Source organism: Buteo buteo, chromosome 7, assembly GCF_964188355.1.
Source record: "Buteo buteo chromosome 7, bButBut1.hap1.1, whole genome shotgun sequence".
Classification (NCBI taxonomy): Eukaryota; Metazoa; Chordata; class Aves; order Accipitriformes; family Accipitridae; genus Buteo; species Buteo buteo.
The window spans coordinates 965,943-982,677 of NC_134177.1; the positions used below are offsets into that span (position 1 = coordinate 965,943).

The following is a 16,735-nucleotide window of genomic DNA, read 5'->3' on the forward strand; positions in this document are numbered from 1 at the left end:
TCTCGCCCCTCGCTGGCGGCTCCTCTGTTTCTCTGCCGCTCGGGAGGCACAGCTGATCCGTTTGCAGAGGAGCCGGCTCTGGCTGCAGAAATCAAACGCTCTGAGGACGGCCGAGCGGGCGGGGGGCTGTTCTCAGACTCTCCAGTTCCCCTGTCACCTGTATAAAACAGGACACAGCAGTAGGCTATGCAGAGAAAATGAAATTCATGCCTTGCAAATGAGCGGAGGAGGAAATAAAGCCTTCCCACCAATTAGGGTTTTCTCCTTTATCAAGTTGTTGTTAGGAGTCCTTAACTTTTTGGTGAAGTACTGCGGTTTAAAAAAAACCCACAACCCAAAAACATCCCTCCAAAAAACACAACTTGGCAAATAATTTCGGTTTTCTAGAACTTTTGGAATGGTTGATTAAGTTGTTCCCTGTTGGCAAATTCAGTTGAAGGGCCAAGCATGTTCATGTTGCTCAGCATATTCATTATTTTCATTAACCACTTCACAGAAGTATCTTCAAAGGCTCCCTTTAACCTATAAAGTGGTTTGGTTTTGTTTTGTTTCCTCACACTAAGGTTACCCAGGAGCCCCAGGCTGGACGCTGCCCAGCAGAGGACAGCACACCTCAAACCTGCGTTACCAGCGAGGAGAACCCCAAGCTGCTGGCATTGCTTGTCTGACACCAGGCATGCTGTGTGGGACACCCGACTGTTTTGGCAACAACAAAAACAGCTGCAGAGAGACCCTTTAATTCAGGTATTCCCTATTGATAAGCCTTCTGGAAGACAATGTAATTACAGGTGCCAGTTCATGGGACTAAGAGAGCTTTGCTAAGACTCCAGCCTCAAAATAATCAAGGTTTAGACTGTGCTCAGAAACAAAATGAATCTATGCAACATTTGTAGGGATGTGAAACCGGGACAAAAATCTAGAAACACTGAAATTACACTAAGAATATTTTAACTGTAACAACTGTAAGAAATTTTTGAAACGTCTTTTCCTCTGAAATATTTGTGCCTCGCTATACGTTTTTTTCCTCGAGGAAGAGCATGTTTCGGGCTAGACGAGGACAGCGACCTGCCCTCCTTTCCTGCCTCTGCCGCAGCGTTGGTGTCCCCAGCGCCGGCGAACCCCTCATGCCGGAGCGCGGTGGCCCTGGGCAGAGCCCCGCGGGGACCCCTTGCCCGGCATTTGCCCCCTTGGTTGCGTGCGAGACAGAGAGACCTTCCCGTCCCCGCGGTGCCGGGACAGAGGGTGCCGGGGCGGGCAGGACCCGGGGGTCAGGGGCGAGGTGCAGGGCCCCCGGCTCGGCTCTCCCGGCAGCGCCCTGGCTGTCCCACCATCAGCAAAGCTGGAAAAAACCCCAAACCAAAACAAACCCCCAAAATTGCATTTTACACCGTGGTTTCTTTCAGCCTCAGCGGTTGGGTATGGTTTATACGAATCCGCTGACGGTGACCAGAAAGCGCCGAGGTGGAGCTAGCTGTTAACAGCCTGCGAAGAGTGCTGCTCTGCCCCAGGAAGCTGTTTTTGGGAACGGGCTGATGTCCAGCCCGGCTGCACCAACTCGCCCGCACCTGCCTGCTGGAGCCGCCAACCGGGGCAGCGGCAAGGGCAGGTGCGTTTTTCGAGGTTTCTGTCTTTATTGCTCTGCTACCAGCTCTTTGAAGCTTTACTGCAGCACGGAGGAAGAAACGCTCCATTTATTCAGCCCCCTTTCACCCTTCAGTGCAACAGCAGTTGCCTCAATGAACAAAATGTTTAAAAGGTGGTAAATGAGAAGCCAGTATTATTTATCAGCCACGCGGGAAATTTTAAAGCAGCTTCTGTAACGCTTAAGTATTAGCTGATTTATTGGCCGTGTCTTCAGAGAAAAGCTAGAATAGCTTTTTATATCCCAGATATTAACAGGGTTAATATTCACTAACATTAAAGTACATCACAATGGGGGGGGGGGGGAAGGTATTTTTAGTAGCTGAACCATGTTTATTTCTTCCATTTAAAAATAATCATGGTATTATTCAGACTTCCACTGACGTGTACCATGACCTTGTATTTAACTACTTCTCTTCTGTACTGGACTTATTTACCAGGCTTTGGTTGCCATTTGTATCTTGTAAAAAACCACATTTATAAGAGCACGATATATATTTTATGTATATTGTTTTGTATAAATCCAACAAAATTTTACTTTTTTAAATAACATACATGTTTTACTTTAGAGAAACACCAAAACTCTCTGCACACTTGCAGCTGTGTGGGGCAGGAGCCCCAGAACTCATCAGTTGGGAGGGCTCAGGGTGGCAGAGCCCAAGCTGGGTCTCTCCCACCTCCCTCCTGCCTGGCTGCAGGGCTGTGCTGGTCTTCTGGGAGCAAGAGGAGGAGGGGGGGGGTGCTCCAGGGTGAATTTTCCACACAGCAGCTGAGAGCGACGAAGGCCCCTTCCTCCTCCTCCTCTTCCTGGGAGGTGGGGGTTGAAAAAAGCACTTTATAGCTTTGGGGAGCAAAAGAAATCTGTGCGTTGGACTTCTTGAAGCATACATTATTAATGAAGATCTATTCTGCCCAGGAAAAAAACCTAATTGAATAATTGAAGCAATTTCATGTCTTTCCTCATTTTCAGGCCCTGCATATATAATTAGTACAATTCCAAATAACAGATGGCGAAGTGCTAAGGGGAGCGATTGTACATGAGATGTGCATTATGGAGGCATTTTGTGCGAATAACACCCTACGTGCAGCCATTACACTGCAGGCTTACTCAGATGCTGCTGTCGTAAAAGCAGAATTGCCGGCAGAAGATACACAGGTGGGAGTGGATTCATTTGGGGTTTATCTGCTCCTCGTACGTGCTGCTTGTTTGCACACAGCGGTTCATAAAAGCCAGGTCTCTTGCCCTGCGTGGAGCAGTTGAGATGGGTGGGTGTGGGTGCTGGCCCAGGGGCTCGCTGTCACCGTCAGCCTGGAGATGCTCAGCCCTTCTCCCACCCTCTGCCTCCGCTACCTCTCTGCTCCATCGGGTTCTAGTCACCGCGAAGCTGCAGGTTTTTCTAGCTCCTCAAGCCTGCCGTTTACTCTCTGACATCCTGAATTGTACTAATTTTAGAAGCTGGAGAGCGCTTGTCCGTTACCTCTCCAGGTAGTGATGGGAAAAATGTAACTTCTGTTTCACAAGGTCTGTGCAGTAAAATCCTCCTGGGGCTTTGGCTGATTGTTCAGCTATTCGATATACTGCACCATGGAGAAGAGGCACAAAGTTTGGCCAAATGCTGCGTGGGAAAGGCTGCCTTGCTGGGGGGAGCTGGCTGCGTTCGGGCAGAAGCGTGGCTAAAGGCTGGGCGCTGCGCCCGAGCGAGTGCGGTGGTAGGGGCTGCCCGCGGCAGGGCAGGCTGCCTCTCCTGCTATAATGCCAGGTTTACTTACTTTTGAACATTCAACACCTTAGGAGAGTTTGTTTGCTCTGCCCAACGGCGCGGCTGGGCAGGGCTCACAGCGCCGCAGGGCTCATAGCGTTCCTTGCTGGAGCCCTCGAGGGGTACGGCAAACGCTCCCGATGCTGTGCTGGGAACGCATCCTGCCCTCCCCACCCGGGTCAGCTTGATTTTTCCTCGCTGGATTCAGATGTCATTATTCCGAGAAATCTGGCATCTGTTCTAAACCACGTTCAAGCCAAACAAAATGGGTTTTGAATTATGTTTGTAAGTCAGCTCTGCCCGGGCAGTGCTTGTATCGCCGCCTGCCTTCAGCGGGGCAGTGCCCGTGTTAGAGCTGGAGGTTTCACAGCCAAACCGTGGGAAGCGTTGGAGGTTGGGAGCATTTATCGTACCCCCTGCTCAGCGGGAGGAGCTGAGCCAGGAAAGCTTCACCCCAAACTCTGGGGCAGCAGGGGGCTTCTACGGGTCTGTCCCAACCTGCAGCTGGAGGGTGACAGTGCCACTGCCGAAACGCCACGTGCACAGCCGTGCAGTGGCGCAGCGCGTGCTTGGAGGGGAGACAGGCCCTCGTGCTTGGAGGGGTGACGGCCCCTCGGTGCCCATTTGTCCCCCAGCTCCCCATCCCTGGGGATCAGCCGAGCGGGAGGTTTTATTGCCAGACATCCAGTGAGGCTCGGCCTGGAGCTGGGTCCTGGTGCCATGTGCCTGCAGGAGGAACAGCAACACCGGGGGTAAAGGGAGATTGCTGGAGCGTGGGCTGCTTTTAGCATCTGAAATATCTGGACCACCCTATGCACTTCCCCTAATTGCTGTGGCCAGCTGGGGTGGGAGCTGTCGTGGCCCCTTCCTTGGAGAGAGCTAAAGGCAGGGAGAGCACAGACGTGTTCAGATGGATTTTTCTGGCAGAGCTGGCAAACAAGAATCTGAGTCCAAACGTGATGACTTTGGCTTGGGGACGGAAGCAGAGGAGAAATGGGTCACATGGAAATCAGGTACCGCTGGGCTAATACAAACAAGCCACAGATAAACAAAAGTAAACATTTAATTCTATCCCTTCTTTGTACCAAGGGCAGAAACGGCATTAGGCTATCACATTTACAGTAACAGGCTGTACAGCCTGCGCCCAACGGCGCCTGCGCTGGTGTATAGCAGCAGCGTGTGCTGCTGACCCGTTTGCACTGCAGTTGTCATCGCAAAGTTCTCTTCTACTGGTTCATGGTGGCCACGGCAAGGTATTAATTAATTTCCCCTAGTAATAATTTATAACCTCAAAGAATATGCCCATGTTCCGCTTTGCTCACAGGGATGAATCCCAAGTCGGGATGAACATCCCCTGTTTAAAGGGCTCTGCAGGAAAGGCACCACATTTCACTCAAGGTCAACCGTAATGACTCATTCCAATCAGTCAAATGCAAATACATCATAACAAACCATTAAGTATGCATGACTCATTAATAGGCCTCAGTCTAATATAAATTGACTAATGGGTATTTAATGACAACAAATGTGCCTGACTCCAGTTGCGTTTCTTCTTTAAAGCCTGCAGGTTGCTAAAGAACCCAGTGAATTTAACAGCATGGCATTAATTTACAGCTGGAGCCTGCCCTCGTCTCCCTGTCTAAATGCCCAGCTTTTGCAAACTTGCTTCAAATTGCCTGGGAGCTGCAGGATTAAATCTGGGCAGCACAATTTCAACAGCTTGCCTGAGAAATACTATAGACATCTATCAAAACAGTGCCAAGGAGTTCTGTAATCATCAGGGGCTGTTTGCTTTTTGAATGGACGGTGGTTGCATTAGGCTTTCTCAGCGGAAAGATTTGTACTGACGACATCCTTGAAAGACCAGCTGACCGTAATAAAGAAGCGTGTTATTGGGGTGCTGTAGGAATGAGGGCTCCCAGGTCTGGGATGAATTTCCCTAATGCCACGTCGCTACGGACATGTACCCAGGATCAGCAAATTGTGCACGGTGGCCAAGGCCACCTCCCGCTGCTCCTGTCCCTGCTGTCCCCAGCGCTGCTGGCGCGCTACCGCTGCTGCACGGGGGCTCCCCGTGGGATGCTGCAGCTTCCAGGCAGGCGGAATCTCGCCTGCTTGCTGGGCTCTTAATGCACCTTTGGAGTTCTCGTGCTTTCCACCCCTGCCTCTCTAGTGTTTCCCCACCCCAAAATTGCCTCTCCCTTCCCTTCTGGACCCAAATCTGTTCTGGAAGGTTAGACCTGTATGAGCAAATGTAAATGCCCAAGTACTGACTGTGCAACTTGTATTAACTTGTTCTTCCAACATAGCTATATTTGAGATACCTTGTACTCCTCAAAACACCCTTTAAACCCTTCTGGATGACATAAGGTACAGTTAGTGGATCTGGGGAGCAATGGGTTTCCCAAGTCAGCCCTGTGGGGTGCTGCGTGGTTCTGTGAGCTGTTGCCAGGCAGAACAACATCTTTCACAAGCACGATTTGTTTTGAAAAATAAATCCCTCTGCCTTTCAGTGGAAGAGTGGAAAAACATACCAGCTGCCCGAGTGTTTAGAGGTTGTGATTTGTGTCAACATCGTGTAATTAAAGTTTCCTTATTATCCATGCTGGAAACCTTATCAGGCAAACACAGGTCTCTTCAGGTGCTCTGGAAAGACCCAGCACACACACCTGGTGTACTGGCCATGCAACACTATTTTCACCGTAGACACTGATTTTATTGGATGCTTTGATCAGTTGTTTGCATGCAGTTGTTGTTTTTAACAAAGTAAGAATCTATCACAGCCTGCAGTGGAGAACTGAACAGCCATGTCAGCGGCTGTGATTTCCTAAAGCCTGGTACATAGGGAAAGACCATCAGTTGCTTTTGAATCAATGTCTAAATAAATGATCCACCAAGGCTGTAGGCATTTGGAAAATAATCTCACACAGGGACGATGGACGTGTAGCGTTTTGAGAGAAAAGTGCTCTGTGGGGATTATCGTTTCCCAGTAATGGGTGCGCAGGAGCTGCAGTCACCCCGGCACGGGGCTGTCCCACAGCCGTGCACTGGGCTACCCCGTGGGCTTCGGGCGTCCACGGGACTGAGGGCAGAGGAGAGCTGACTGTTCCAAATGCACCTTCATTCTTCTGAGGCATATTGTAGGAGTTGGCCTCAATATTTTGACAAGCTCCAAGCCTCTACCTTGAGCAACAAGTCGGTAGAGGGGGAGACAGAGCCAGAGGTGAAAAACTCTGTTGGGAAAACTGCTCTCTGCCCACCATCCTCTGAGCCAATATTTGATTTTTTTTTTATTATTATAGCTAGAAAAAGAAATGGCCTGTAATTATCATTAAACTATATGAGATGTACTTTTAGCATAATGCTATCTAACTTCAGTTGATTGCTCTGAATGCTTCTAGTTTGTCCTGGATGAACATTCACGATACACCCAGAAAGGACCAGAAATTATGTAAAAAACCCACCCCAGAACAAAACAAAAGAACCTACGAAAGGTGCAGGAAGAATTCTGATCATTATATTTTCTAGAAAAGCATTTGTCTCTGAATCTGTACTGGCATCAGCATTTGCTAGGACTAAAGCCTGGAAGAACCTGGTTCCCAGTAACATACCGTGGTGTGGATGGTTATTGCGAGTGCCCGACTCCCTGCACACCGGCAGTGCCAGCTCTTCCCACGCCTCAGGTGAGTCAGTGACAAGGCATGAGGCTGGTGCTTCTTTATGTATGTTCTGGCAATTGCTCACGTGAAGTATGAATTATTAGTGATCTATAATTTTCCCTTGTCATAGCTAATCATAATATTCAAATACAGTAAGTGCAAAATAGTATGGTAAAAATTCTATGCCAACTATAAAAGGAGAAGTTTTGACTCATTTGACAAAAAATCTGGATGTGAAGCTATCTCGCTCAGTGAAGCCAGCGCTGAGCTCCGGTCTCTCCCGTGCTCTGGTGCCAGCCTGGCTCCCTCCCGCCCTGCCGATGGCAACAGATTCCAGGGAAGGAAAATCCAGAATTACTGTAGCAGAAACCAGTTGAGGTGAGTTTCCAGCCTTGTTCCCAGGGCGGCGTCCTCAGCGACTCTCAGCCGGGTGGCAGAAACACCTTCCTGGGGCTTTTAATCACCTCTGTGTGCCGGGCACGTACGCCTCAGGACTTGTGTTGTGTGGTCACTGGAACAGGTTGGGGAGGTGGAACTGGTGACCCTGGGGGTTTCCAGGACTTGCCCAAACCCACAGAATAAATGAACTTCTTCACGAATCTGTGGCGTGGGTTGGGAGGGTGAAACTGGGGTGCCCTGGGGGGTTTCCAGGACTCACCCAGACAAACCCACAGAGTAAACAGATTTCTTCACAATCTACTGTGTGGGTGGAACTTCATCAAAGGCTTTTTGAAAATCCAGCTATGTCATGACTGCTAGATCCCCGTCATCCAGGGCTTCAAGTACCACGCCTTGGCATAACCTACCAGGTCTCCTTGAAAAAATCCAGGTTTTGTAATCCAGTTGTATGAAAGATGCGGTGATTTAAGATCAGTGAATTTATTAGTTTTCCTTACAAATTGCTACTGATATAAAGTAGTGCTCTAAAATGATGGGTTAATGTAATGTGTTACCTTTTATAATGCTTTACTTGGCTATTTAATGAAGTCTCATTTTAGTCACTCATTAACTGTGAGCTTTCTGTACGTACGTATTAAGTTGTTTCACGGTACTTCATCCGCCATAATTTTCTTCCATCACCAGTTATGTACGATGACTCGCTTGTGATGGGTGCTCTACTTTATCAGTGCCCATTCCATTCCATTTTGGATTTTTTGTGGCACACGTCATGACGCTGATGTGGAAATGCAGTAGTTGCTGCTCACAGTTTCCCTACAGCTGCCCTACGCCGACAGCTGTCTCCCCACCGTAAACACACGTGGCGATCGTCGCCCTGTTAAAGCTCCAGCCAAGGTACTGCTGGTCATGGTAAAGAAACTGATATCCCTCCAGCAGCTGGGGCAAAAGATAGGCACACCTAGAAGACTTATTTTGAGCATAATGGAACCCCCTGTTTATTCCTTTAGTTGATTTCACACGTTTTTGTTGAGTTTAGCTGTCAGGGCGTGATGCTTGTACAGCAAACCCAGCAGCTCCGAGCAGGTGGCAGCTACTCCTTCTTCCCATTCCATCCTGCTGTTACCATGACAGGAGAGAACGATAGTAGCTCCTGGCTCTTGTAAAACCAGACAGCTGCTCCATGGGAAGCATCAGTATGGCCCACAGCACTGCTAAACTAGTGAGCAGTTTCAACATCTGTTTGTTTTCTGATTTATCTTTTTAAAATTTTAATTTCATTGGGCTGGTAAAATTCAGAAACCACTCTTTTGTATAATTCACCAAGGTGAAGTAATGCTGAATACATGCTTGTGCTGATTATTTCCAGAATTTTGGGGACTGAAAGCTAGTGTGTCCTTTAGCAGTTTGTTTTATTTGCCTTTTTTCCAGCTCATGATAGTTTTTCTGCAGCCATCTACAGATGACCTGTAGCTTCTTTCTCTTTTTACTCATGCTTTAAAAATGAGGTCTACAAATTCTGGCTTAAATTTAAGAAATGTAACTGTACTTCAGCTGTATTTGCTAAACTTGCCGTTTCCAGGATTCTCACCAAGTGTAGGAGCTCCTTCAGCACCGCAGGGCTGTTGGGTACGTAGAGAGGAGAAGTGAAACTTATCTTCTCGGTTCTTCTGAAAAGGAAGGAAGTCGCTTTCAAAAGAGATTTTGGTTAGCCGTGCGGTGGCTGCATTTGCAGATAACCTCAAAGCTTTGCTCCGAAACACCCTCCGTGGCCGTGACCCCCTGGAGAAGGCTCCATCCCAGGACGGTCGGGGTGAGACCCCGCGCTGTTACCCATGCAGTCAGGAGCGGGGATGAGCCTGGGAAGAACACGACCCTGAGACCCAGCCGTCTGTCCGCGAACTGGAGCTGCCCACCCATCGGTGCCCTGCCTGCGGCTCGCACGTCCCTTTCTCCTGGGCACGACCTCCACCGCTGCCTTCCCCGGGGAAGGGACCGTCCTGGCCGCGGCGCGGCATCACCCGCTCTCACCGGGGCTCCGCTCCTGCCTGAGGGCGGCCTTGCCCTCAAGTACGCGAGCTGCACGAAGGGCTAACCCAACTTTTTTAGATACGCTTAAAACATCGGAACTTGGCTCCAGCTTGCTCGTCCCCTGCGAGGGATGAAGCAGCAGCTCGGTGGCGTTGGCAGCTCGCAGCAGCGCGGGCGCTGCCCGTGCGTTCCAGATGCTGCGTGTGATCTAAATACTGCAGGAACGTCCTGGTTTTGCTGGGGTCAGATGAAGCAATTAGATGTCAGTATACGTGTGTGCGTTGCAAATGCATGGCCATCTGCTCGAGGCGCAGCGGTCGCTGGTTTGTGTCTGCCAGCAATTCGGAGCAAGCTGCCGTTAACGGGTGAATAACACAGGTTTGGCTTCTTTACTAGAGGGGCGATTAGTGAGCCCCCCAAATGCTGGGTTTTTCTTTTTCCTGCAAAGTAGGCCTACTGACTGTGGACACGGCCCCGCAGCCTGCGTACAGAGTGAATCGTTTCTTCTGTAGCAGGCTGAAAAGCGCTCTGCTGCTTACATGAGCCAGGGAAGAAAGACTGATGCTTTTGTGTTCAGTCATTAATGTATATTGGCAGGTCCCGCAGCAGCAGCTTTTTGGCTTGAAATATCAGAGCATGTTTATGCACAGTAGTAGAAGTTAAATGGAAGTATATGAAAGTTTACATTGCACAGAGCAGGATTTTCTAGAAATCTCCCCTGGATACAAACCTGCCCAGTAGCAGTGGCAATCCCAGACAGGGAGCATCTCACGCGTGCCAGCTGCCCAGCTGCCCAATCATGTTCAACCCAAAACACTGCTGAGATTGCTCTCCTGCTCGTTTTTATGGAGGAAAGCTGCAGCACCCTCACTTTCTTGTGCAAGGATCAGCACTTTCAGCCTGGACGCCCAGGGTGGATGTGCCCTGCCTCAAGAAATGGAAACCTAATCTTTTATGGAGGGCCCTGGAGCTTCTGGACAGTGGAAGACAGTGGTCCACAGGTAAAAATGAAATCCAAACCGCATGTAAAAATGCCACTGTATCATTTGAAACCAAGAAACAATTTTTTGTGCTGATATAGACTGGTTCAGGTGCATTAGTCACATGGAGCAGAGTCATTTTGCATTAGCAGCGTTTATTCTCAAAGTTAAAAACTTAATAGTATTCTTAGCAATGACAAATAAACCAGCAAGCTTTGAAGCATTAAAATGTGTCACTGTGTGAAAACTAAGTGCTGCTCTTTTGTGCTCTGCTTTAGTATAATTAAAATATGTTGTTTTAATTGGTGTGCTAACTATAGAATGTCACGGAGCCGCTGTATCATCTGTTGCATTGATCTCCGAGCGCAACAGGAGAGCCGGGTGGGTGGCTGAAGAAGGCTCGTGTCATCAGGACACAAGCCGCCAGGCTTTGCCCTCCTGACGCCTCTGGGGATCTCTCAAGACGTGGGATGCGGAGCGGTGCCCTCTCCCTCTCACGCCTCCGGGAAGCAGGTCCGGGCTCTTGGCCTCGACGGCCAAGTAAAGTCCTTTGCACCGGAGCCGGGCGCCTCCGACGGCCGGCCCCGCGGCTCGCCACGAGATCTGCACGGCATCCGAACGGGAGCATTTCGCGTGGAATCCGTTACCGGGACCCGACGTGGGGCAGGGTCTCTCGGCACGCCGCGGGCTCCCTGTCCATCCTGCCCCGCGGTTCTCGGCCGGGTCTCTGCGGAGGGGAAGTGTTGGTTTGCTCTCTCCTTGGCCGGGCAGACGTTTCGCAGTACCTTCCTCCCATGAAAAATGCCCCGCGTCCTGCTCAGCCAAACAAATCTCTCCTTTGCCTTGACTCATTAATGATTGAATCATATGCAAATGAGGTTAAACGGCAATGTTGTGCTGTGCTCCAGGGATCCCAGTGTTCTCGCCAAGGCATGGTCCAGGAGAGCTGATGCTGAGGCAGCTCCCAGCCCTGGGGATGGTAAGGTGTCCTTGTGCCGGGGAGACGCTTCTCAGGCTGCGGCTTCTCAAGTAGACTCTGCTATTTCTCTAGCGAGACTGTTTCTGAATGAACTCGCTAATCGCTTTACTCTGACTACTTACTTTAAAATTGATTAATCGGTCTTCTTCTAACAACTACCTGAATCCATGTGTCTGTCGATACAGTAATGTTTTAATTATTATTTGAATTTAAAGTGCTAATGTTAGTGCAGTGTTTTCTAGAATTAAAATCTCACTAAAGTGTTGAGTTTCTTCTCGGGAGCCTGCACAGCCAGGGTTAGGCTAGGTGCTGCATGTGAGGTTATTCTGACCGGAGTGAGCATTCACAGCTATATAATTTTTGTCTCCTGCGGTACACGGTGTAAGCGTAGATATTTGCTGGATGTAACTTTATGAAATTTTGTATATGCTGTACTTTATTCTGTCTCATGATCTACCTTTGAAGTAAGATACAGTGCTTTAAGAGCAGAGACCTATTAACAAATTCTAGACACCAGAACAACTTTGAAAATACATAAAACAATTACAGGATCTGTGGAGACTATCTTTAGTGGATTTTGTAGCAGTCACATTGCTGCTCTTTCAGAGCTTATGCTCAGCTTGATTTCAGTTTCAATCTATATCCCATTTTTCTAACGTTTCGTTTCCCTCTGCTTTCTAATTGCTTTGCTGCTATTTTAACCAAAGGCTCTCGCTAGAAGCTTTCTTTATCTTATGGCTCCCCTGCAGGTGGGTGCGGGTGTCTGCCTGAGGAGGGAGAAGAGTGAGCACTTGAGAACCTATATTTCTTTCCCTGTAGCATGGAAGCGTTTTTTTATCCAACTTTTAGAAAGCGAGAAAAATTTGTCCTCAGGCAAACTCACACTGGGTGCAGCTTCCTAGAAAGCTTTGCTCCTTAAAGAATACTGTTCGTGCTACTTACTTCCAAGCCGAAAGGCGAAGCTCTTTGCCTGGAGCCAAAGAGAAAATGGAATAGCAGTGCGGGAGGGGTGGCAGCGGTGCTGGCAGCCTGGCCGGTAGCTCTCCCGGCTGCAAAAAGCCACACGTTTGCCAGCCCGGCGCTCAGCGTGGTCCAGGCAAGGAACAGCCTCTCCTCCTCCGGCCGCTCCGCAGGGCTGGGCTGGGGGCCCTCCACCGTACACAGGGGGTGGGTTTGGCAGAGGTTATGAGCTGCGGTTGAATAAATCATACGGGGTGTTCCCACTTCATAGGAAGTTAAGAGCAAGAGTGACTTAAAGTTTGCGAGTTTGGCTTTCAAGGCGTTTTATCCTGATCTTGACTGTGCCGTCCCCTTGACTGCAGTCGCTTTCCTATCAACGAGGACTCAGTCGTAACTGCACCTTCCCTTCTTGAAAGGGCTTTATGTAGAAAACAGAAGAGACTTGTAAAACCCCGGGAGCAGAAATGTCCCGTGTTTGCAGGAATGGCTGGGAAGCGCTCCAGCGCATCTGCCGTGAGGCACAGGGTACGCGCTTCACCCTCACAGTGCTTTCCGTGCAATTCTGGTACCGAGTTACCAGCAAAACCGTACAAAATGCATGATGAATAGTCCGATTAATTTAATAAACACATTATCTCCTGACTTCTTAAAGAATTCCGAGTAACGCTGTCAGAGCGTGGCTGTACTGCTGCCAATGATTTCATCCTTGATCAGTCTTGACAGCAGACTTCTGCTTTAGTGATGAGTGAGACCACGGGACAGGGGTTGGGTAACAGGGAGGCAGATGACTTCCAGCAAGGGCTGTGACAAAGTGATGACAGGCAAGTTTCACTTTCCCAGCCTCTGGCACTGCCATGGGTTTGGCCAAAAGCGGCAGCTGGCATGTTATGGCATATGCCTTCAGGTGATGCTTTTACTTCAGACTCCTCACGCAGGTTTTTGCTCATGCAAGTTTTCATCTTGCTTGTTAACTCTGGTCAAGAGCTGAAGGTAGAAATCTTGTGTGCATAAGGGATATTCTTTGAGTTCAAGTCTCTACCTACCATATAAGCTGTAAGCAAATAGATGGCTATATTCACCTATTATAGCAACAATATAAAAATAGCCATGCAGTGATCTTTTACTAATATTTGGTGGTTTTGTGTTTGTTTGTTGTTTTTTGTTGTTTTTTTTTAAATCTTTCCAGGCTGTGAACGAGACAGATGGCTGTTTGCTGATGAACAGAGCCCTAGAAAAATATTATCTTTCCACCATGTACAGCATTGAGTTCATTTTAGGCTTCATTGGAAACACCATTGTTGTGTTCGGCTATATTTTCTGCCTGAAAAACTGGAAAAGTGGCAATGTCTACCTGTTCAATTTATCATTATCAGATTTATTATTTCTGTGTACTCTTCCAATACTTGTGAACAGCTACTCCAGAGATCAATGGGCAAAGGAGACCATCTTGTGCCACAGCAACAGATTTCTTCTGCATGCAAACCTGTACAGCAGCATCCTTTTCCTCACCGTTATCAGTATTGACCGATACATGCTCATAAAATATCCTTTCAGAGAACATTTTCTACAGAAGAGGAGAACGGCCCTTATCGTGTCTGTTGCCATATGGATCGGCGTGGTACTGGAGCTGCTGCCGTTGATGTATTTCCTGGAGCCTATAGCGCCTGCCTCTCAGTACAAGTGTCTTGATTATGCAAGCTCTGGAGACCCTGCAAAAAACCTCATCTATAGCATGTTCCTGACTGTCTTTGGGTTCCTTATTCCTCTTGTGGTCATGTGCTGCTTCTATGTGAAGATGGTTCTTTTCCTTAAAACCAGGAGCGAGCAACTCAGTTCTCTCCTGACACTTGAAAAACCCCTTGCTTTAGTCATCCTCGCAGTGGTTACCTTCTCATTGCTCTTTACTCCCTATCACATAATGCGCAATGTCCGACTTGCTTCCCGAATACCAGCCTTGAATGTCTCTGTGTGCACACAGGGCATCATCAACACCATTTACATCATCACGAGACCCATCGCGTTTTTGAATAGCGCCATTAATCCTGTTTTTTATTTCTTAATGGGTGACCACTTCAGAGAGATGCTGATAGCAAAAACAAGGCAGCTCTTGAGCAGGTTGACAACCACTCACAAATGAACGAATAAGGAGACCTCTTGTAGTGGGAGACGGGGGCAGGAAACTCTTAGGGAGAGCGTTCACCAATGTACAGTGCCATTTTTTGTAGATAACTTTATTTATGCTATAGAGTATGCATAAGCTGATTGTGTTCTTCTAAAAGCACTTGTTACCTTATTGTACAAGAGACCTCCTTCTGGTAATCTGAGTCCAGCAAACCAGAAGGGATGTTCTCTCACAACAGTACAGCGGGAAACCCTATTGCCTATTAATATTGTAAATAAAAGATCACCATGGTAGTTCTTAGAGGGAAACTATGCTGCTCTCAGACAGCTTCCTTGTGAGCCGTAACTTGATGCTGGACTGGACCTGGGCTTAGGTAAAATGTGCCAGGGGCACTAATTCACATGGTCAGCACAGTCTGGGGATCAAAGTCGAGTCTTCTTTATATAAGCGTTTGCAAACTCTGTGTCTCCTGGGAGGTTTACCTTTCAGAATAAATAGCTGGGACAATTTCCGTTTCCAGCTGATTTGGTGAGGGTTGGCATCTCGGATGTGGCAAAAAAGGAGGGTATGCAAACGGCTGGGTGGAACGCTTTGTCAGCATCGCGGGAGGGAGACAGCAGCGAGGTTGCTGGTTTTGTTTGTAGCAAGTGCAAAGAGCGCAGAAAGCGGAACCGTTTGGCTGCTGGTCTTACAAGCATTTCATGGAAGCATGGAGACAGGGAAGGCGTGTGTGTGTGTGCAGGCAGGTTCTTTCAACCTGATATTAAAGCTGGATTCAGCTTGCAGAAGTAAAAATAAGAAAATCTGTTGGTTTAGTTCTTAACTGAGATTTGCCTTCGTACATCACTGGGACAGCTATGCAGGCTCATACTAGCATACTCGCAGGTGCTTTTCAAAGTGTACAGATTTACTTAACTTTAATGTAATTATCTATGAGTGCGAGTAGAATGTAGAGCTTGAAGCAGAATTTGGACCTCACGGTTTGAACTTCATTAACAGTTCTGATAATGAAACAGGAGCTAACGAAGAGCCAGTTCTCTGCCTAACATCCCTGCAGAACTGTTGCTGCAGCAGAACTTACTCTCCAATTGACTGACCTGACTTCAAATACAGAGGGTGAAGAGATCGGTGAAGTAAGATGCTTGTACGAGCCGGGGCTCGGGAAGGACCTGCTGAGAGTGCTGGGATGTGCTGGGCGGAACGCGGGCAGCAGCGTGGGCAGAGTGCGGGCAGCAGCGTGGGCAGAGTGCGGGCAGCCTCTCGCCCGCCTGCATTCCGGCAGGCGATGGAGGAGCCCCCAGCGAAGCAGGAGGCAGGCGCTGCCCAGGGGCTCGCTGCTCCCCGAGGTCTGGAGAAAGGACCGACCGCTGTCGTGCCTTGTCAGAGACAACTCCAGTTCTACTTTCTGACGTGTTGGTCATCTGCAGTACGCTTAGCTGTTTCACTGATACCAGCCTGCCCGATAATAAACCACGCATCCTGTTAAAAAAAAAAAAAAAAAGCCTCCTTTGTGTTGAGGGTGTTGTTTTAGATGCTATTCCCTTTAATGTCCACGAAGCCACTACACCTGCCTTTTTCCTGTTAACATTAAGACCCTAAAAGTCTGAGCAAAAGTACTCATCTGGCCCAATTTGAGGGGTAAGGCAGCTGCTTCCCCCTGCGAGTATCTCGCACAAAACCCCATGCCGGCGTTCCTTTGGGGTGGCCGCGGCACCTGCTGGGTGCTACTCCCAGGCACCCACCTGTGGGCATCCCCCCGAGCCCAGGGTCCTGCTGCTGCTGCTGATCCCGGTGATGCCGCGGGAAGATGCTGCTGTCGCATCACTCCCTCAGCAGTTGGCCGTGGGAGGGCTGGGTCCGTCCCCCCCAGCGCTGCTGCTGCCTAAAGCCATTGGAAACGGCAGCCAGGCTGCGCCGGCGGGGAGAGGGGTATGCGGGGACTGCTAACTACAGTTTGGACTGGAATGAAATGTGCATAAATCCTTGTTTTCTTCCCTCTGTTTGCTTTGTAACAACTCTTTACACTTAAATTGCTAAATCACTCTGTCAGTGGTGGAAAAAAAAAGATCCATCACGTGTTATGGCAGCACGGCCTGGGAGGGATAAGGCAGCATTTCAGTTTCCATTATAAATATCTCCTGATTTTGTAAGGACCACTACATGTAACACCAAGAGGTAATTATTGAGCTGGGTATGATATTGCGCAT

At 48.7% G+C, this 16,735-nt stretch overlaps 1 protein-coding gene across 1 annotated transcript; it reads left to right on the forward strand.

Moving 5' to 3' along the window:
* The first annotated feature begins 12,889 nt into the window (after nt 1–12,889).
* SUCNR1 (succinate receptor 1) lies at nt 12,890–14,827 on the forward strand. The gene is made up of 2 exons (XM_075033175.1): nt 12,890–12,931; nt 13,593–14,827. The coding sequence occupies exons 1-2, from the start codon at nt 12,890–12,892 to the stop codon at nt 14,541–14,543; spliced, it is 993 nt and encodes a 330-aa protein (XP_074889276.1). The 3' UTR covers nt 14,544–14,827.
* Nucleotides 14,828–16,735: the final 1,908 nt, after the last annotated feature.

Bases quoted from the DNA above. Each gene is read 5' to 3' on its own strand.
- SUCNR1 (XM_075033175.1), top strand. From the start codon at position 12,890: ATGGCTGGGAAGCGCTCCAGCGCATCTGCCGTGAGGCACAGG. The intron at 12,932-13,592 runs GTACGCGCTTCA...AAATCTTTCCAG, and splicing joins CATCTGCCGTGAGGCACAGG to GCTGTGAACGAGACAGATGG.